This window comes from Lactuca serriola, chromosome 2 (assembly GCF_051521515.1).
Source record: "Lactuca serriola cultivar US96UC23 chromosome 2, Lser_US96UC23_V15, whole genome shotgun sequence".
NCBI lineage: Eukaryota > Viridiplantae > Streptophyta > Magnoliopsida > Asterales > Asteraceae > Lactuca > Lactuca serriola.
This window is the reverse complement of record NC_136409.1, coordinates 181178262-181200066: the sequence shown is the minus strand read 5'-3', so window position 1 is coordinate 181200066 and position 21805 is coordinate 181178262. Positions and strand designations below refer to the sequence as shown.

The following is a 21805-nucleotide window of genomic DNA, read 5'->3' as shown; positions in this document are numbered from 1 at the left end:
CATGAAACCCTGATAGGCCATATTCATCTATTCATAGGTCTAAATAGATGTCAGCCAATCACATGACACCATGCAACTGCTTCTAGAATCTTCAATATTGAGGTAATGTGCATGGCCACCTTCCAAACACCTGGAGTGCCCTTGACCATGCATGATGCACATTCTTCATGCATGCAATGCATTTATGAAGAGCTATCACATGGAGCACCTTTGCACCAAGAGAGGGTCTTTACAACAAGAGTGCACCTTTAGGAGAACCAATGCATTCTCCTCACCTCAAGCGCATTTAGCAAGGTTCTAGTGCATCGTGGAAGGTTAGGATTGCATTTATGAAAACGAGAGTGCATTAGGTAGATCATGGAGCGCATTTATATTTGTGATTTTAAAATTTGTAAACTTATGTTAGTAAGATAAGCAATGTTTTTCTTCGTCGACTGAAATATATAAACTTATATTTGTAATTGTATTTTTTTGAGTTTCTATCTATATAAAAATTGTAATTTTGTAGCAAGAAAAAGAACTTTAGTTTCATTTTAGGGTTATTGTTTGAAGATCGGGACGCAGATGCATTTATATATCCCCAATAGAAATGAGAATGTGGATTTATTCCGCTACTTTCATGTTCCTAAGTTTAACTTAAGGAGATAAATAAAAAGAAATTGATGAAAGTGGAAAGAAAGTAAAAGAAATTGGTGTTTCGAGTTTCATTAAATAAATGAAGTGGAAGGAAATATAATGATCATTTTTCCTTCTAACTTTCCTTCCGATTTGGAAGGATTTGAAGAAAAATAACAAAATGTTTAATTTTTCTCTGGCTTCTTCATAACTCGGGAACACAAAATACAATTTTTTTTCTTTCTATTCTTTTCTCTCCTTACTTCTTTTTTCTTTGCTAAAACTCAGGAAAGGGTTGCAACAGCTGGTGATAGAGATGTTGAGCCCATTTTTTTGTAAACTATAACTTAAAGATCTTTTGAGTGAACAAAAAATCATGAAGGGTTAAAATAGACATATCATATAATTGGTTGTAAAAGGACAACAGTAATGGTTTGGACTTTGGAGAGTGAATAGCCGAAAACCTAGGGGGTGTTTTGTTATTTACCCGATCGTGCAGTATCACTATCATCACAACTCCGTCGTGGTTGCTGAATTTCTTGATAAAGATAAGCAGCGATCAAATTGAAGAGTGAAGAGTGTAGGTATAATGGGGGAAGAACAAGATCCACAGAAGATGAAGAAGATAGCGGCGGCGGCCTATGACTACGAAAACGACCCTAAATGGGCCGATTATTGGTCGAATATTCTCATCCCTCCTCACATGGCTTCTCGCTCCGATGTTATCACCCACTACAAACGCAAATTCTATCAGCGTTACATTGTCCGTACCCATCTTTCACTTCCTCCCTCATTTCTCAATTCGCTCCTAATTTTTCCAATCTTCATCGCGTTTTAATCTGATTGATTTGTGTATTTTGATTAACTGAATAGCTTGACGTTGAACCATCTTTTGATCTTAAAATTTGACTTTTGGTTTTATTTGCAATTGTTAATATAGAATCTTCAGTTCAGTCTTATATGTAAACTCATATTTAGCATTTATGTATCATTTCCTAATTGCACTTGGAATCTATATCGCTATCAGGACCCTGATTTTGTAGTGGAACCGATGACAATCCAAAATACTTCTCAGCCTACAAGATCATCACCTCCACCACCATCATCATCTACAAGAGAACGCAGGCCATCTCAGAACTCAGGTAGATTATCTTCTTTCACATTTATCTGATCTGAATTGCATCATTACTCTTCAACCCCTTGGGGTATTGAACTTTGTAGGATCAACTACACAAGCAACAGGAGCATCGACTATGAATTCAACTCCATTGCGTTGGGATAGACAAACAATACAATTTTCTGTCAATGCTTGGGTGATTGCAGTGGCTGTGCTTGCTATGCTCCCATTCATACCTGCAAGTCTTTCTAATAGGGCATATCGCCTCTCATTTATGGGCACTCTATGTTCATCTTTGTATTCTCTCTACTCTCTATATGGGGTGAGTAATAATGACCTTCAATTTCATCATCATTGAACCTTTTATATGATTGTCATTTCATGATGCTGGTATTCCTTATCGTTTGCAGAAACCAAGGGCATGGAATTTGCAGGCAGTCCAAGTGTGGCTTCAGTCAGTAATTGCAACCAAAGATTTTATCTACTTCATTTACTGCCTCACCTTTGTCTCCTCAAATCTTCAACTTAAATGTTAGTGTTACTTATAAATTCATTTATATGCTCCAAATTTCTTTAAACTTTGCATCTGATTGTTGTTACAATGTTGAATGATATGACAGTTGCTTTGCTTCCCATCTTATGTCGTGCCTTAGAACATTCTGCAAAATTCCTCAGACATAATTTCAGTCAAGCACCCTTGTACAGGTTATATGATATGATATCCCCACTCTTCTTTTATGATCATCATAATTGCACATTTGAGTCATTGTTATGTGTATTCATCTTCATAGTTTCTTTCCATTTTCAACAGGAAGTACTTGGAAGATGCTTGTGTTTGGGCAGAATCAAACACCACAACACTTAGCATATTGTCTTCACAAGCTGAGATTGGAATCGGATTCCTTTTGATTATCTCTCTTTTATCGTGAGTATCTAATTTATCTAGAATTAATCAGTTAAAATAAATCTTTATGTGAGCTGCTTTTTCTAAAATCTTTGATTTGCAAATGTAGGTGGCAGCGTAACATTATACAAACTTTTATGTATTGGCAGGTTAGTTTGATGGTTATAATTCTTAGATTATGTGACATGTTTTGTGATATTTATTTAATTTTTGCATATATTTTTGGGTTTGCAGCTGTTGAAGCTGATGTATCATGCACCTGTGACTGCTGGTTACCATCAAAGTGTGTGGGCTAAAGTTGGGAAGACAGCCACTCCTCTCATCCATAAATATGCTCCATTTTTATACACTCCCTTATCTACAATACAAAAATGGTGGTTTAGGCAATGATCATCATTAAAGGAAACATTGGAGAAGAGTAGAATAAGATTTTTCATCAAGGATTTTTTGAGACAAATATCCGAATCTTGTTAGTTTAACCTAACCTGGATCGTGTTTTTGATTTGTATGTTGGTGATTTTGCAATTTGGATCTATTTGTTTGAGTAGGAGATGGTATCTTGTTGATTCTCTTGAATTTTTGGATTATGGTGTTTTTGTGCTGTAATGAAAGGTATGTTAAGAAAATGAGGCTGCAGCACTTATTCAGGGGTATGACTTTGAAAGTCAACAATGTGTTTGTATATTTGAAATCTAGTAGTGAGAGGAGCATGATGCAAAAGAGCAAATGTGATGGAATGCGATTGACAACTAAAAATAATCCACATAATTCCATGTGCCTTGAAATCAAGACACGTAGTAAGTAGTAACTTGTATGGGTTTATAACTTTTTGTTGATGAATATACATGTCATTTTATGATTTATTTATTTGTTATGATGTTTTGTTTTTGTTAATTATGATATTATTAAATTTTGAATTACTATAAGTTATTACTTTTTGCTTTGGGGGCAACCCACTTGTTTGCGTCTAGTGATTTTTGTGATAAGTTACAAGTTCCTTCGCGTGTACTAGAAAAGAGTTTGGCGGTTGAAATAACAAATGTGAAAAATATTTTTGTTAAAAAAAGAATATCCTGATGTAACATTAGAATGCAGTGGGGTTGAGTTCAAAGTTCAAAATTCGAAGTCAAGATCCTGTGTGGAAAGAAGATGTTTAGAGCAAATGCAACCTAGGGGAAGCAAATCCACATTTATGTAGATAGAAGAAGGGTGCCTAAAGCACTAATGAATGTGATGAAGACTCGTAAATGTCTGATGAAGGGATGCCAAGCATATTTGGCATATGTGGTGGATGCAACAAAGGAGAAAGTTTCTAAGGAATATATTGAAGCTGTTAAAGAACACCCAAAAGTCTTTCCGGAAGACTTGTCTGGATTAGCACTTGATCGTCAAGTGAGGTTTGATATTGCCTTGGCACAAGGGATGACACCAATTGCTAAAGCTCCTTACCAGTTGGCAGCTTTAGAGTTGAAAGAATTGATGACACAAAAATTATGCCTAAGTACTGCGCACCATCCATAAGCCGACGAGCTGAGAGAACAATTCAGACATTAGAAGATATGTTGAGGGCTTGTGTTTTGAAGTTTACGGGTGGCTTGGACAAACATTTACCCTTAATAGAGTTCCCATATAATAATAGTTGTCACTCAACTATTAAGATGGCTCCATACAAAGCTTTGTATGGAAAGAAGTGCATATCCCCATCATGTTGGTTACAAGCGGGTGAAAAGGTGTTTATAGGGTCGGGCCTAATTCACAAGACGACAGAAAATGTTGAAATAATTCGCAAAAGGATGATGGCTACTCAAAATGATGAAAGAGCTATGCAAACCTTAAGAATTGACTGATGACTTTTGAAGTAGGTGATCAAGTTTTGCTCAAAGTGTCACCTTCGAGAGGAGTAATTCATTTTCGAAAAAAAAAGGAAAAGTTAAACCCACAATACATTGGGCCATTAAAGGTCTTGGTGTGTGTCAAAAGCAAACTTACTAGCTCAAGTTACCAACGGAGTTGGAAAGAATACATAATGTGTTCCATGTGTTATTTGAGTATAAGGTTTTGGAGACAAAATGGAACTACTACCTATCCAAGAGATTTGAGTAGATGAGAACAAGTGTTTAATTGAAGAAGGAGAAGTCATCATGATAAGAAAACCAAGAAGTTAAGAAGGAAGATTATTGACTTGGTATTTGTGAAGTGGAAGCATTCGACAAGATCGAATTTTGGAAGACGGTGTCGGAAATGAAAAGAATATATCACCACTTGTTCTTGGACATTGCAATTTTGGGCACGAAATCGTCCTAGGGTAGGTAATTCCGTAATTGTAACATCTCAAATTTATGGCTAATTTTTTCCATTTAATTAATTAAGTAATTAAATAAATAAAATAATAATAATAATAATAAGTAAATAAATAAAATAATTTTAAAACAACAAAAATCAACATTTGTCTTGATAAGCTTTTCCTTAACAAACCCAATACACGTTTTTTAACATATTAACGTCTAAATTATTAAAAACAATATAAGCAAACAACAACGAAATATAATACACGTTTAAATGATCATGAATCCACAATAGGCAATTAGTTGGGATATATAACGGACCTACATCTATTTTTAAACTGAAATTTATGTAAAAAGGATAGGATTATACAAACATCACTAGAAATAATCCGTTTATCTATACAGGGATTATAAATTGGATTCCCTAAAGATTTTCTTTTAGTTTTTTATCCTGATATCCTTTTTACATCCTTGCTATTTTTGAATTTATCCATTTATTCAAAAAAAAAACGCCGGGAATTGGTTAATGCAGGCTTCGAAGCTTCGCTGAAGACATGAAGACAACCAACAACCCTACCTTTGGCAGTGGCACGAGACGGAGAAACTCCAGTAATGTTTCGCCGGTGATAAATTCTGATCAATGCCTACCTCCATCAGAATCCTTCAGTCTCGATTTGATACATGCTGCTACTGAAACTTATTTAATAATTGGTCTTATTTTTACTCTCATCAGCTATCTCGGGTACAATTCTTTTTTTATAATTCTCCGTACTATATATCATTTGACTTCAAATCGTTTGCAGAACAAGTTTTCCACAAAGCTTGAGAAGCTTTCCGCGTTTCATTGATTCTTTACATAAATTTGTATATACAAATTGTTGTTGCGAGAAATGTTAATAGAAAAAAATCGAGTTGCTCCAGTTGAGTATACCGTTATTGCGATCATACAGAATGTAACATAACATTCTGGAGGAACTTTCAGATGTTTCTTAATGGGTTTACAATTAAAAAATCTAGCAATTCTTACATGAATTGTGGCGCTTTAATTTCATTTTTTTTTTTTTTTTTTTTGAATCAGGGTAGGCCGAAATAAGTCGAGGGCTGTTTCCCTCTTGGTTTACACATCGCTGATATCACCTGGCTTGCTCAAAGGTTTGTTTGGTGATGGGTTACTTTTTTCCCTCTCATATCAAGTTTTTTCATACATATTATTAGAACCTCAATCTTGAAATATCATGTTTTGCAATTTAACTTTTAATTTTACAGTTGCATATCAATTTTGCCTCTCAACCCATATCCGTAGAAGTGTGGTTTATGGTGATCAGCCTAGAAATAGGTAATGTCGCCATGTTGATTCGTAATTTAGATGCCACATTATGTTTGTTTATGCATTTAGTTTGATTATTTTCCAGATTGGATCTATTCTTACCAAAAGATAAAGATGGCCCGAAACCTGTCATTATCTTTGTGACTGGTGGAGCATGGATGATAGGGTAAGCAAACACTCAAACTTCATGTCTCCATTATCACTGTGTTTGATGATCCAAATAATTTTTTTCTATTATATAGATATAAAGGATTGGGTGCCCTTTTCGCTCTTCCGTTAGCAGAAAGGGATATCATAGTGGCATCTCTTGACTACAGGTGACTTGACTGACCAAATTCATAAGACTTGAGAGATAAATTATGATTAAAACAGAGATAATTTGGTTTGAATGTAGGAACTATCCTCAGGGTACAATAAGTGATATGGTTGAAGATATTTCTCAAGGAATATCTTTTGTGTGCAAAAACATTGCTGAATATGGAGGTGATCCAAATAGGTGAGCTCCTTGTATACTAATATTTATTGAAATTTGGTATGACATTATATACATATATGCTGACATCAGCCTTGTTTAATTAACAGGATTTATGTAATGGGACAATCTGCTGGTGCCCATATATCTTCTTGTGTACTCTTTCAGCAGGCCATTAAGGAATCCAAAGGAGAGACCATCTCTTGGAGTGTCTCTCAGATCAAAGCTTATTTTGGTTTATCTGGAGTGTAAAAACTAAAAACCATCCATATATCTGTCTTATTTTATTTATTTCTTTTCTTTAAAATGAGAAATTACATTAATCTTTAAACTTTGCAACTCATGCAGCTACAATCTACCAAGTCTAGTTGAACATTTTGATAGTCGAGGCTTCCACCGCTCTATACTTTTAAGGTATTAATAGTATTTTTTGTTTAATTTTAACCCCAAATGCTTTTTTAATTGGTATATTTTGGTAATTAATTAATTAATAGTATCATGGAGGGGGAGGAATCGTTGAAACGTTTTTCTCCTGAAATCTTGATTGAAGATCCAAGTGTTATGAATGCTGTTTCTAAATTTCCCCATGTTATCCTTTTCCATGGAACTGCAGACTATTCAATACCAGCAGATGCAAGGTTTGATTTCCGATACATTTAGTAATATTCGGATATGTGGATGTCTTGAATTAATAAATACTATTTGATTTTTTGCAGTATAAGTTTTGTTGCGAGTCTTAACAGAGTTGGTGTGAGAGCTGAGTTGAAACTATGCAATGGGAAAAGCCATACAGATTTATTTGTTCAAGTAAGTTGACAGTTGATGTTAACTGTTAACTGTTAATTCAAACTAACTCTACTGAATACTGATTGTTTTTTGAGATTTTTCCAACTCATCAATCTGTGACAGAATGCTCTAAGAGGGGGTAAAGATGAGGTATTTGATTACATTGTTGATTACATACATGGTGGTGATGCTGATGCACTTGCTAAGGTTGCTACAGCACCTCCAAGAAAACGCCTTTGTCCAGAACCCATGTTGATGTTAGCTTCCATGTTCAGCCCCTTTTAAGGAGGGAAGTTACTATATTCTTAAAACTTATAATTAAACCACAGCAGGCATTTAAATTTACAGTTTGGAATGTTGTATGTAGATCGATTGTTGTTTGGTGTTGTAAAGTTAGTGTTGTTTGATCTCTTGTAGTCGATTTGAAGACTATGAAGGTTTGCTTACACATAATTACTTGTAAAAATAAAAGGGTTTATTAATTCCACAATAAGGTTTACAAATAAAGTGAATTATTAGTTCTAAGCCCTTTAAATCTTATATATATATATATATATATATATATATATATATATATATATATATATATATATATATATATATATATAGAGAGAGAGAGAGAGAGAGAGAGAGAGATATGGGTCTTTGACTTCGATCCTAAAACTACATGGTTGCTAAATAAACTATGCACAAGCATTAGCATAATAACTGACATCGCTCCCAGCTTTTGCTATTGATCATGCTAAGGTCGCACAAAACAGAAAGAAGTGAACATTATGGTTATTATTAGTATCAGTTGACCAATATTCCTCTAAATTCTGATACTCAATTCAATGATGATGTGTTATATTAGTATATATTAAAATATCATTAAATAAATATTAAATGTTACACATGTCACTATTTAATTGGATAGGATGATTTGTAGGAATAAAAAGTAAGAAGATATTTAATTTCTCTAATTGGTTATAAGTTGGAAGCATTTAAAAGAATAATAAAGATTAGATTTCCTTAGAGTATGCGGTATTGGTCTCGTTGAGACTCGTTGTGGTTGAGGTGGATGGCCGAAATGCCGTTGTAATAGGGGGAACACCGCCCCTACTCATTACATTTCGTTAAGCCGATTCCCAAGGCCGTTGCGACGTATTGAAACGGGAAAAAAATATACGTTGGGGTAATGACCGTTGCAAACGCTCAATATTCAAAATTAAAAAAACAAATTATCTTTTTACCTTTATATATATACTCACTAGGTGTAAGACCCATGTATTATATGGGTTAATTAAAAAAATTAAATATAAAGGTCTAAATATTTAAAAACTTTGAATTTATAAGAAAATAAAAAATAATGAATTATTAAAATTGATTTTTTATCTTTTAAAATTAAATAAATAAACAAAATAAACTAATGAGCTTTAATTTGGGAATTTTGAAATAAGAAGGTTAGTCTATTAATGAGATTAATATTCATTTACTATTACATTTATTGTAATTATTATATTAAAGTATTATGTGAAATTTATTAAAATAGAAAACTCATAAAGTGACATGTGGAAAATAAATTAACTTAAAATAACCACAAAATTAATTGGCAAATTGAATGAGAGTGTGACATGTGGCAAAAAAACCTTTATTTATTAGAGTAGATTTTAATTCAACTTTTACATCTTTCTATCATTCTCTCTATATTTTATACATTTTCTTTAATCAAAAAATGGATCAAAACTTAAACATCCCTTCCATCATCAAACCTAAACACATAACCAAACACAACCTTGCTTTTGGGGTTTGCGGGTTCTAAAAAGTATTTCAACTTTTTATCGTCTCAAAGATTACCACAAATCTCATACCAAGGCGCCGCTTTCAATCTCGCTTCACCACCACTGCAATTTCTCAACTTACCTTACCTTCAACAAAATTCACAACAAAATCTTTTCCCTACGTTTGTTTCGATGCAACAAACAACCACCCAACCACCACCTACAACACAACCATCGATTGAAGTGGAAGCGGGAGGTAGTAGGAGAGGGAAAGGGAAAGGGAAATCGATAGCGATTGAAACAGAAAATGCAGACGTTCCACAATGGTGGACACTAGAGGAGGAATATGCTTTGACGGCGGCTTGGTGTACTACTTCAAAAGACGAACTCCGTGGAAATGGAATGAAGAAATGAGCTTTTTGAGGGTGGTGTGCAACAAGTTTCATGCTATTTTGAAGAAAAAATTGTATCGCGACAATGACATGTTGAGCAGCAAATGGGGTCAAATAACTAAGTGGTGCAGCAAATTCAACGGTATTTACAACCAGCTTGAGGCGCAACAGTAAAGCGGAACCAACGATTTCGATTTGTTCAAATCTACAAAGGAACAATATCGGGTCGAAATGGGACATGTTTTCAACTTTGAAAAATCATGGGAGTTGTTGTGAGTGGATGCAAAGTGGAATAACATGCCTACATCATCGGAGGTTCAATCCAAAAGATCTCGCAATTCGAGTTCGGTCGACGTGTCGGACGCACAGACTCACATCGATCTAATCGCCGACACTGATGAGATCCCGGATGATATCAAGGAGATATCCCCACCACGACAACCGCCCGGACACGACGAAGCGAGGCGCGCTGCAAGGCATGCGGAGGAGGTTGAGGCGAAAGCAAAAGGTGCAGCGGAAATGAGAGCGAAATTCGACGAGCACAATTTATTAATAAAATAAAAAAAAATAAGTTGAAACGTCATCATTTGGAGTTCCTAGAAAGGAAAGCATGGGAGAAGCAAGCGCAAAAAGAGAGGGAACTAATGACACATCAGTTGTCAATTTTCGGACGAGCGATGAGGGTTTGGCACCTGCTGATCTAGCGGTGCTACAAGCGATGAGGGACAAATTAGGAAGCAATATTTGGGTTAATTAGGATTTTATGAGTAATTTGAATGGTATTTTAGTTATGACTTTAGGTTTAAAAATATGTTTTTTTTAATTGTAATCGTAATTTTAGATTTTAAATATTATGTCTTTTTTGTTTTTAAAATTTTATGTTTTATAAAAATATATTTATTTTAGTGATTAAAAAAACGTAAAAAAAAAAAGAAATTCGAAATAAAAAATCAAAAATAAAACATTGATGTTGCATCTTGTTGTTTATTTCCCCACTTGATATTATAACACGATTTGCTTATATGACATGTAAAATGAAACAATTTAATAGCAAAAGAAAAAGTGTCTCTAATTTGTCATGAATAAGGTGTCGAGGCCCTTATACAACCTATATAGGACAAATTACACGAATGGTCCCTATGGTTTGGTGTTTGTTACGCGCCTAGTCCCTAACTCCATTTTTTAACCCTGTCAATCCTTAATAGTTTGGTTTAGTGCACGCCTGGTCCCTCATCTAACCTTCCGTTTGATTTTGGAGTTAAAACCCCCACGTGCCTTGCACGTTGAGGGGTATTTCCGTCATTTTACTTATTCATCCTTTAAAAACCCTAGATTAGTGCATCCCCTTTTCTTCCTCTACGTTTGTTCTCTCATTTCATCTCTCGTTTCTTTAATGGCCAAAAAATCAACAATGATGAAATGTAATTGCGGGCAACCAAGTGTTATACTAACATCATGGACCGACGACAACCCCGGAAGAAAGTTTTATGGCTGCACAAAGAAGGTAAGGTCGTTCTGATTCTAACTCAAGCTTTTGTGTGACAATGACTGCAAATCTGTTGGATTTGAACTTGACAAGGACCTAAATGTAAGTTTATTGGATGGGTTGATGAGGAAGAATGTGGACGATGTACTAGGATAATTCCAGGGCTGTTGAAGGCTAAGAACAAAGTTGAAGCTGAGAATCGACTGCTGAAGATAATCATTATTTTAAGTTGGGTGTTCATAGGAATCATTATTTACAAGTTGTAGTGCTTAAGAAGATCCAACTAGTATGCTATGTATGATGTTTGTCTTTTTTGAACTTATTTTGACTTCTATGATCCATCTAGTTGGTTGTTGTATGTGAATTTGAAGTGTTTCTGGAATGTATTTTGATTAAGTGTTTGTGAATTTGATAATATTTTGGTTAAGTGTTTGATTAAGTGTTTTTGGAGCTTATTTTGACTCCTATGAGCCATGTATTTTCATCAAGTGTTTATGGAACTTATTTGGAAAAGTAAACACTAACAATTGACAAAAACAACTAATAACATATGCTAACAATCTAACAATCGACATAAACAACCAATAACACAAGTGGGATTTAATAAAGGGTAATTGAGTTTCCATACTTTCCATAATATAGTTTCATACATCAACAAAATGGTTAATAGTTTCATACATCAACAAAATGGTTAACCAAAAGCAACATAATTTACCCAAAAGTATTAACCATAAGGACACAGTTTTACCAAAAAGACACAGTTTAACCAAAAGAACTGATTAACCAACAAAATAAACTTTCACTAATAGATCAAGTCTCTTTCCCTCAACCAGCTTTTCCTTTTCCCTTACCAGAACCACCAGGACCACCAGAACCACTAGGAGCACTAGCTTTTTGTCCCTTACAACTCCTTGCATTATGACCAATGTTGTTGCACTTTGAACAAGTAACCGACTGAAGGATTCTTGATGCACTATTACCCTTCACCATGTCATCAATTTCATAAGCTGATTTTCTGCGTTTCTTCTTTGGTCTACCTATTGTGACACGATGTTTAGGAGGAACCAAAGTTGTTGGAAACACAGACTTTTCCCACATGCTTCTCCCATTAATGGGCTCAATTTTGAATGAGTATATCTGTTTCCAAGTATTTAGCCAATATACCTCATGCACCCAAGTTTTTGGTATTCCAACATCCATACTATTCTTCCTCATCTCCCATATAGTAGCAACAACATGTTTGCATGGCATCCCAGTGAGTTCCCATTTCCTGCAGGAGCATGTTTGTTGAACCACATCCACCGCGCATTGGTCCATCCAAGGGCCACTTACCTGATACTTACCATTTCCACAAAATACAGATCTATAATCTTCTGCCTTTTTTTTATATTTTCCAAAGTCTGCATAGCTGTAGGTGTCAAAGGACCAGTACATTTCCCAATTGCCTTTTCTACATTCACAATCTTCTTCATTAAATATTCCCTAATGAACTCTAGGCAAGTAATAATTGGTTTATCACGACCCTCATTCAGTTTTCCATTGAATGTTTCACACAAGTTATTAAGAATCACATCAGAATGTGCTCTCCCTGTCCAATCACATCAATTAAAGTCAATTCTAAAAAACTACACAAACCAGGAAAACATAAACAATGTTATTAGAGTGAAATGTTATACCAGTGAAATGGGACCTAGACCAGTGCTGAGGTGGTATCTTCTTAAGCCACTCATAACAATCCTTGTTTAATTTCTTTAGCTCTTCCATGCCTTTGTTAAACTGTTGTACATGTGTTGCAGTTGCACATGTCCATAAGAGGTCTTCGAAAGGTTTACCCCTCCATTGCTTCCTCATGTTATCCCGAATGTGACGAACACAGTAACGACTTTCAGCACAAGGAAACAAGGTTGCAATTGCATTTAGAATACCCTAACAATCATACATAGATTTTGTTAGTAAACAATTTAGAAATAAAGTAAAAAAATCTATGATTTTAGTACCTTTTGTCTGTCTGTTATAAAAGTGAAATTAGAATTAGTATTCAAGCCAAGATCCTCCCCAAGACAACTCAAAAACCAAGTCCATGAACTGATGTTCTCTGTTTCAACCACCGCATATGCCAATGGATATGTGCCATTATTACCATCTAGTCCCTGCATTTTATGATAAATAACAATCATGAATAGATTTTTACTTATTTTTATGTATAACAATAAGTAAAAGAACCATAACTAAAACTTACCACGGCTGAAAGAATTTGTCCTGGAAATGGACCCTTCATGAAAGCACCATCAAAGCCAAGAAAATCCCTCTTTCCAGCTGCGAAGCCTTTCTTTAAAGCTCCCAAGCATATGTAAATGCGCCTGAATGTCCTCGTTTCACTGTGTGGATTTCCTTCGCTTTCAACATCAACCCTAACAGTCGTATCTGGGTTACGAGTTTGCAACTCAACAATGTAATCTCTGAGTAAACTATATTGAGTAACGAAATCTCCTTGCACAAGGTTTAGAGCCTCAGATTTTGCCCTAAATGTTTTCATCCTAGAAAGATCTACCTTAAACCTCCGTTGAAGCTGTTCTTGCAAAGCCCTAATTGGAATAGTAGGGTTACTTTCAACCTGTTCAACAATGTTAGAAGAGAGGAATTTATACGTACATGCTTTTACTGTTCTAGTTTGAAGACATTTATGGACTTTGTTGTACGTTTTAACTGTCCAGTTGACATCTTTTTTCCATTTACTAGCTAATAAGACCCAAGGACATATTTCTTCTTCATCGTTGACTTCTACATTAGGCCCAAGCTTTGGTATTGTTCCCTTACAAACCCATCTCACTCTATTCTTGTCATTTTTTTCAAGGGCCAGCTCCCTTCTAGTCTCTATGGCATGGAGTTTTACCTTATCCTTAAACTCCTTTGCTGAACCAAATTTTTGAAAAATATAGAAGGGTTCACTAACAAGTGCTTCATCATTCTCATGTGCCCTTTGAATTGCTCTTATTGATTTCTTTCTTTGACCATTAATCCCCTCATCTGATGATGAATCAGATGCTAAAAAGTCAGTGTTAATCACCTCTAAAGCTTCATCCTGTGTGCCTTCATTAACCACAGTGTTAGACGACCCTCCAACCCATTCCACATCTTTGTCGATATTCATTTCAAAATCTTGCATATCCACATTAATATCATCTAATATATTTTCAATGTCCACAAAAAAATCACTATCATCACTTTCATCATTGTCACTCTCTAACTCACCAAACTTACCAAACTCATTAGCATCATTAACCAAGTCATTCTCCATATGATCAGTGAGAGTAGCATCATTACCCAAATCATTCTCCATATGATCAGTGAGAGTAGCATCATTACCCAAATCCTTCTCCAGATGATCTGTGGGTGTAGGATCATTACCCGATTCTTTCTCCATGTGATCCATGTCATCCTCCAAGTCAACAGCAGGTGTGTTATGCCACTCCAGGAACAGTCTCTTTGAAGAAGATGGAGGTTCAGTAATCTCCGTTATACGAACTTTACTGTGGGTTGGGGACATTAAATAGGTGTGCAGAGTAGTTTTGTCATGCTCTATATATACCTCAATTAACTTATGCTTAGCCACAAAACTCCCCAAAAAACGAACATCTTCATCACTAGCTAAAGCGAATAACCCAAAATCTAAATCGCCTAAAGGCCTTTCAAAGTGATAGTAAAGTGGTTTACCTATTGAAGCATACCCTAGGTCTTCCATCATCTCATCAATGTCATGAACGGAAAAGGTATCAATGTCCAGTAAATCAACAAATGTTTGCTTCCCACGAATATACTTCCTTCCAGGAAAGCTTGTAAACTCACCTCCATGGTGCATTCTTATTGAAAACATTGTCGGATGTCCAGATGTAGAGGAGAGAATCGTTTTTAGCTAACAAAATTAAACAATTAACAGTCAATATCATTCAAACGAAAGTCAATCAAACATACCATAACTTTGATCAACGTCAATTTCAGCCATTTCACCACGAATGCGCCAAGAAACCATTGCGATTCTTCGTTCTTGCAGTCGTCGCTACTAGGGTTTTCACGTAAGGATTTTGAACATAGCTATGTGTTTTTTTGGGTATACGATTGTGTAATGTAGAGTATGATCGTTTAATTGAACGCATCGATTTCTTAAACTGGCGGTATGAAGAATAAGTAAAATGACGGAAATACCCCTCAACGTGCAAGGCACGTGGGGGTTTTAACTCCAAAATCAAACGGAAGGTTAGATGAGGGACCAGGCGTGCACTAAACCAAACTATTAAGGATTGACAGGGTTAAAAAATGGAGTTAGGGACTAGGCGCGTAACAAACACCAAACCATAGGGACCATTCGTGTAATTTGTCCACCTATATAAGGATATTATCATTGTCTAAAACCCTAATATTGGACTAATCCAGCCCATTTTGTATCCATAGGGTCTATTTCATAGCCATATGACCCATTTTGCATGAAGGGCTCAAAAATAGTGGCTATTTGGGCCTTGCTTAATTTTTATCTAAATCCTAAAACAAAGTAACAAACTTATGAGATTTGTTTAAATTTTTCCTTTTCTTGCTCTTTCTTGTTTCATTTAAACTTCTCATGAACTTGTAACTTTTCAGTTTTACCAAAAGTTCAAGTTCAAGGTCACTAACCGGTAATTTGATGGTTTTTGTTCTATGGTCGCCTCCCATCAGCATTCATAAGTATTATTTACTAACAAAAATTCATCCACTTCAAAAGAAAGAGAAAAAGAAAGTAAATAGAGCTGAACAGTTTTGGTTGCATTCATATTTTTTTATATTGATTTTTGGCATAGGTTATTTATGTTAAAGGACATCAGAGGATTCAACCCAATTCGAGTAATAACAACGGGGTTTAGTGTGAAAAATATTTAACCAAAAAAGTTTCATGTCATCATCTATTGACTGAATAAAGTCATACCATCATAAGTTATCTTATATAGTATACTAGTTTATAACCCGTGAGAACCACGGTTAGAAAACTAACTAAACTTTCTAAGTAAAAACTCAAAACTATTAATTAATAATTTTAAATAACTTATTAATTAAAATATATTTTTTTGTTATATATAAAATTATAATCGTTGATTCAAATAAATACGTAAAATATATCATCTTATAATTTATATAAATTTTATTTTATTATAATTTGTATAAACTTTATTTTATTTTTATTCTAATATTATTAATATTAATTTAATGTAATTAAAATGTGATTTAAATTTTGAAATTTGAAATTTAAAATGGAGAATTAATAGATTGACAAGTGTCAATAGACAAATGTCATGATATTAATTACAATGCCTAACATTGTGACACATGGCAAAAGAACTACTCTTTTATTAGATAGGGAGATGGGTATTGGTTATAAAATACAATCTTTGATATTTTGTCAAAATCATAAAAATGAAAATTACTTAATTGATATAAAAAATGGATTTTCTAGATATTTAATCAAATTTTATTTTTTAATTATTATTTATTTTTTGCATTTTCCCTTTTTATATAAGAAAAATCAATGGTTTTTTTTACATAGTGGGCCACATTGGTCAATAGAGTTTACGTAGAGGGCCTCATTTCGAGACATTGCGGTGTTTTTTTTTTTTTTTTTTTTTTTTTTGACCACGAGACGAATTAGCCTCCACAGTTAACAGTCCACTCCTCCAGGTGGATCGGCAGGAACACTGTTCCGGCGACGGTTTAATAACCGTTCCTACATTTGAAATCCTCGAGTATGAATTACCTTCACTCTCCTATGAAAACCCTTGAACCTTTTCGATTTTTTACTCAACCATGTCTCTTACTCTTGAATTTTTCAGTATTCTTATACTGTTCATGTTCCGATTAGTTTCTGCTGCCTCGGAGTCTGGTTTTCTTAATCTCCCGTCGTATCAACACTTTATATCAGGTTTGTTTCCAGTATCAAAGTAATCTTACATTAATTCTTAGTGTCTTCTGCTATCCTTGGTGTTTCGATCTCTGTTAAGAAACAAGTAAGCATTTTATGATCATATCTAGATTCTAAATTGAAATTTGGGCTGACTATTGGCTGTTCTTTGATGTGGTAAACTTATGCTTTTGTGTATAATTCGAGGAGCTTCATATCAGCATTGATCAGAATAATATGTAGATTACAGCATTGATAAAGTACTCACGAAATTTACATTTGCAATACATGCTTTTTTCTTTTTGTTTTACCAATTATATGATGTGTTTTAGATAAAGATCGACCAACTAAATCACTCAGGCTATCAAACCCTTTGATTGGTGATGATCAGAAGATTTACACATGTCTGGAAAAGAACTTGATGATTTTCCATAACACCGGCTCCATTTCCAGGATGATACCTCTGAATTACACATGCAATCTTGGTATAACGCCGGTTCTTGGAGCTTCAAGAAAGATAGTATGCATCTATCAAACTCTTGATTTATAGGACCTCAAATAAAAACTGGTTTATGACTGTTTTTCTACTGGCAGGTGTATTTGGTTGCAGGGAACAGAGTTCTAAGAGTCGATACTACCAACACCCGAATTTCTAAAAATGCTACACAAGTGTTTTTGGGTCCAGAAACAGGTGTAGAAGGGATGAATGAGATTATTGGGCTCTCAATAAGCATAACCAGTTTTTGTGTACTTGTGACTATAAAAAGAACGGGACTCTTTGCTTACAGCTACGATGGGAAACTAAGGTGGAGTACTGGACCTGTAATTACTCAATCAAAGAAGTATCGCCAAGGTTGTTGGAAAAACTTCACAGACTGCTTTTTTGATTCAGCCCCTGTCATCGATCATTGTGATGCTAACATTTATGTATGCCAAGTTTCCAACTTCTCCTTTCCTTTTTATCTCTTGAATTCTTAAATTCTGATGTTTTTACAATTACAGGTGTGGAATAATCAAGGGGAACTGTATGCAGTGTCAATTCGTAGTCCACATTTTAAGTGGATTCAGAATCTTAGCTCATTTGGGAAGAATTTAACAGTTACAGCTGGAAACAATGGGAAAGTGTATATCACTGTAGCAGATAGAGCCATTGTTCTTGGTTTAGATGCTGGAACTGGAAGCGTTGTATGGACGCAAAATATAGGGCCATTAAGCACACAAGACCCTGATCCAGTTGTTGATATCAGTGGTTGGATATCTATCGGTTCATTGGATGGGTTTCTGTATTCAATTTCACCATCTGGGACTCTTAAGAAATTCCCAGAGAAAACTGTTATATGGATGCAAAGAATATATGTCAATGATACAGTGATGGTAGTTAATCCGGTTCTTGATTGCTCTGGATATGCGGTTTATATTTCTCAGAGAAAATTCGAGGGAAAGATTAGCCAAATCATTGGTGAATACACTTATGTTTCAGCAGGGACGCCATTGAATGCCGATTTCAAGTTGGTTGTTCCTACAACAGGATCTGTGTATTGGAATGCAAGCTATCCTGGTGATCTGGTTTCCTATGTCACTTGCATCAACTTACTATTGAAAGTTACATAATTTTGACTTTTTTTTTAATTTAATCGAGATAGGTTCGGTGTCAAACTTATTCTACGAGAGTGATCTGAGGCATTTTCTTCTTGATGAGAGTGTACTTCTTGCTTTTCTTTCTGTTTCAGGTAAGTTTTTATTTTATTTTTAATGTTATCAATGAGCTCGTCATGTCGAATTAGTACAATTGAGATTCACAAGTTGATGTTTCTATTTGATGCAGATACTGGGAACCCATTTCCATGCTTTGGCACACGTAATGATCTAATAACTTTTGTTATAAATTATAATCAGATCGAATCTTGTTTTATATATAAACTTTATATTTCAATTTTCAACAGAAGAGAAGCATGCATTAAGATGTTCAATGATGGAAACCAAGCATGTTACACTCTACACAGGCAATGAGAAAGCAATTATATTATTTCTCTTCTTTGAAACAATCCTAATGATAGTACTAGTAGGCCTGGTACAATTTTGTTGCATATTTTGGATGAAAAAGAAGGTTAAAAACCAAGATCTTGCCAAGTTCCTTGAAAAAAGAGTAAGCTGGATTATAGTATACTATTATTTATACACATCTCTTTCCATTTTGTAACCCTTGAGTTATCCAACAATTTGTCGCATATTTCGCAGAAATCGCTTCGGATTCAAAAGAAAGTGTTTGATAGGACAATAACCGAGCTTCAGAAAAAAGCAGCATCGAATGAAGAGATTGAACAACTCGGGGATTTGGTGAGAGAAAGAGAAGACATAGAGAGGAAGCTTTCCACCACTTACAGTTTAGGAAAAGATACGACGACCCAAGAATCAAAATCCCTAATTCCACTCTCTGATAAGAAATCCGGGAGCTTGTCTTTTAAAAGTGGAAGAAGGAAAGAAAGTATGGCGACTATTAGTAACAGTTCTTCGGAGGATGATAGCGATGATGATAATGAAGTTGAGGAAGGAGAATTGAAGGGTAAGGGTTCTATGGAGATAGAAAGTTTTAGTGATGATGAGGCTTTAAACATTGTTCAAACACAAGTGAAGATTCTTGATGAGGGAGATAACCAGAGAGATTTGCCAACTGGTGGTGGGAGTATGCGAAGGAGACCATTATCTTTAAGAAGTACGAAGTAAGTCTGTAAAGAGATCATTATCATTCTGCAGAAGCTTCTTTTTGTGCTTCTTGAATTTGTGTGTGTGTTTTTCAAGAATCATTGGGGAATGGCAAGTATTATAAGTTTTTCATTTTTATCACCCATTGTTATTCTGTAAACGTTCCTAGGTTAAATCCATGTCATCTTGATATTTCATAATTGTGCATTTCTTATATTTGTGTTAAGGGTAAACGGTTAGTATTAATACAATTTTAATGATATTATAGGGAGGTTCTGAGGTGTATTGGTCTCATTGGTTTCCAAGAGGTTTGGTTAAGGTTCACGTTGCGGTTTGAGATGAGTTTCTCACTATATTGTATGGATGTTGTGAATCATTTATTTTAGTTCGTATGTGCTTGTAGGATGTATGTGGGTAGTACTACGTTGTGTTACTATCTTGTAGGTATATGATATCGGCTCAACATAATGAGGCATATGCGTATGGTATTCGCTCAAAATACCGAGGAATACATATAGGACATTTGCTCGACAAACTAAGCAATATAGGAGGGCTGAACATGGGATCAACATTAGCCGACGTGTCCCAAGATAATGTATACTTGTTTTTTAATTTGTTCTTAGATTTACATGTGTGGTTATGTTGTTATATGTTAGTTGTATCCTTATGAAAGGGATAGAACATGTGTAATGTTATATTGTGTATGTGTTGAAATCTACTAAGTTTTGTACTTACACTTTCCCTTAAAAACTATTATTTTAGTATCATCATGTACGAAGGATGGCAAGGTGTGACCGTATACATTGGATCAAATTAGTTATGTTGGAGTTTTCATAATACATTTGGTTAATGCTTCCGTTTAATTTTGGGATTTATAACTTACAAATGAGTTTTAAAGATTTATGTTGATTTTGGGAGTGGTTATGGAACTTTTTAATAATAAAGTTAATGACTTGGTTGTAATAAATATTGTTTTAAAAAGTTCAAATTTATTGTAAATTTTTGGGCGGTACATATAAAATGGGAAGTGATTTATACACAACAGTTTTTTGTCATACACAACAATTCATGCGTTATATAGTTGTACAATACAACATTTTAAAGCATCAATTGTTGTGTACGGAGAAAAATTGTTGTGTACGGATCAACTCCCATATAAAATATGTTAAATCATTTTTAATCATCTTTCTCTTTGTAAATTTCTCCAAGTCTACCTTCTTTTTCATTTTTATGCATTGTAGATAACAGAAATAAAAAGAAAATAGCAACAAGTATGAGTAACCAATAAAACAAAAAATGTTGTTATATAGAGAAAATATTAATCAATTAGGTATCATAAGTTATAAAACCCTTGAGTTGTTGTAATGCCTCAATTCCCAGGTATCAGTTTTATTAGAATTTTCTTGTTTTCAAGGTCTACTCGACGAGTTGGTCGCCCTACTCGTCGAGTAGCAACGAGTTGGTCTGCGTGATTTTGTGACCTACTCGTCGAGTCCAAGAAGGGACTCGACGAGTAGGAGCTGGCAGATGAAACCCTAAATTTCAGGGTATTGCACCCTATTTAAAGGATCATTGGCCTCCCTCAACCTCCCTTTTACAGCTCCTTGGCACCCTTAAACCCTAAATTGTGTGTGTGTGTGTGTGTGTTTCTTTGGTGTGTTAAAGCTTAGAAGAGGAATCTTGGTGAAGAAACACTTGGGAAACAAGTAAATTGAAGCAAGGAAACTCGTGGGAAGCAGAGATCTACTTCAGTGGACACCCTTTCTGAAGGTATTAGGTTGTTACCTTGGCTCATTTCATTCTAGATCTCTTTTGGGTGGATTTTAGGACTTTCCTAGTATGTTTGGAAGCTTTGCTTGTGTATAAGCTAAGATCTGAAGTTGTAACTTCAGATCTGAACTCTCTTGGGTCTTTAAGTCCATAAAGCTTCCAACTTTTGCAAAGATGAGACTCTCCTTGAGTGCAAAACCTCCATTGCAAGCTTAGTTTGTCATTTTAAGACTTTAGGGCTTTGCATGCACGTAAAATTTGCAAC

At 34.8% G+C, this 21805-nt stretch overlaps 3 protein-coding genes across 6 annotated transcripts; all 3 read left to right on the top strand.

Moving 5' to 3' along the window:
• Window positions 1-1077: 1077 nt before the first annotated feature.
• LOC145087587 (uncharacterized) lies at window positions 1078-3277 on the top strand. Its single transcript, XM_079025568.1, has 8 exons — window positions 1078-1378; window positions 1643-1757; window positions 1837-2054; window positions 2143-2263; window positions 2353-2437; window positions 2544-2657; window positions 2746-2785; window positions 2871-3277. Exons 1-8 carry the CDS (start codon window positions 1205-1207, stop codon window positions 3024-3026), a joined length of 1023 nt encoding a protein of 340 aa, XP_078881694.1. The 5' UTR covers window positions 1078-1204; the 3' UTR covers window positions 3027-3277.
• A 2001-nt stretch (window positions 3278-5278) lies between these two features.
• LOC145087585 (putative isoprenylcysteine alpha-carbonyl methylesterase ICMEL2) lies at window positions 5279-8013 on the top strand. Its single transcript, XM_079025566.1, has 11 exons — window positions 5279-5663; window positions 6000-6073; window positions 6188-6257; window positions 6334-6414; window positions 6491-6565; window positions 6643-6744; window positions 6831-6968; window positions 7069-7134; window positions 7215-7358; window positions 7437-7527; window positions 7630-8013. The coding sequence occupies exons 1-11, from the start codon at window positions 5476-5478 to the stop codon at window positions 7789-7791; spliced, it is 1191 nt and encodes a 396-aa protein (XP_078881692.1). The 5' UTR covers window positions 5279-5475; the 3' UTR covers window positions 7792-8013.
• Window positions 8014-16785: 8772 nt separating this feature from the next.
• On the top strand, window positions 16786-20366 carry GEX3 (gamete-expressed 3). 4 transcript variants are annotated; one of them, XM_079025564.1, is made up of 10 exons: window positions 16786-16912; window positions 17029-17088; window positions 17400-17587; window positions 17662-17994; window positions 18070-18625; window positions 18711-18797; window positions 18893-18925; window positions 19011-19213; window positions 19306-19787; window positions 20039-20365. In XM_079025564.1, the coding sequence occupies exons 3-10, from the start codon at window positions 17489-17491 to the stop codon at window positions 20154-20156; spliced, it is 1911 nt and encodes a 636-aa protein (XP_078881690.1). In that variant the 5' UTR covers window positions 16786-16912; window positions 17029-17088; window positions 17400-17488; the 3' UTR covers window positions 20157-20365. The 4 variants fall into 4 exon arrangements, with proteins under 4 accessions (XP_078881690.1, XP_078881689.1, XP_078881687.1 ...); XM_079025563.1 differs by having other exon boundaries at window positions 16792-16912; window positions 17000-17088; window positions 20039-20366; XM_079025561.1 differs by having other exon boundaries at window positions 16792-17088; window positions 20039-20366.
• The last annotated feature ends 1439 nt before the right edge of the window (window positions 20367-21805 follow it).

Coding starts and splice junctions, on each gene's coding strand:
- LOC145087587 (XM_079025568.1), top strand. CDS start 1,205: ATGGGGGAAGAACAAGATCCACAGAAGATGAAGAAGATAGCGGCGGCG. Junction 1,379..1,642: donor AATTCTATCAGCGTTACATT/GTCCGTACCCAT, acceptor TATCGCTATCAG/GACCCTGATTTTGTAGTGGA. Junction 2,786..2,870: donor AAACTTTTATGTATTGGCAG/GTTAGTTTGATG, acceptor TTGGGTTTGCAG/CTGTTGAAGCTGATGTATCA.
- LOC145087585 (XM_079025566.1), top strand. CDS start 5,476: ATGAAGACAACCAACAACCCTACCTTTGGCAGTGGCACGAGACGGAGA. Junction 5,664..5,999: donor ACTCTCATCAGCTATCTCGG/GTACAATTCTTT, acceptor TTTTTGAATCAG/GGTAGGCCGAAATAAGTCGA. Junction 6,566..6,642: donor GTGGCATCTCTTGACTACAG/GTGACTTGACTG, acceptor GTTTGAATGTAG/GAACTATCCTCAGGGTACAA.
- GEX3 (XM_079025561.1), top strand. CDS start 16,974: ATGTCTCTTACTCTTGAATTTTTCAGTATTCTTATACTGTTCATGTTC. Junction 18,798..18,892: donor TGCTTTTCTTTCTGTTTCAG/GTAAGTTTTTAT, acceptor TATTTGATGCAG/ATACTGGGAACCCATTTCCA. Junction 19,214..19,305: donor CCAAGTTCCTTGAAAAAAGA/GTAAGCTGGATT, acceptor CATATTTCGCAG/AAATCGCTTCGGATTCAAAA.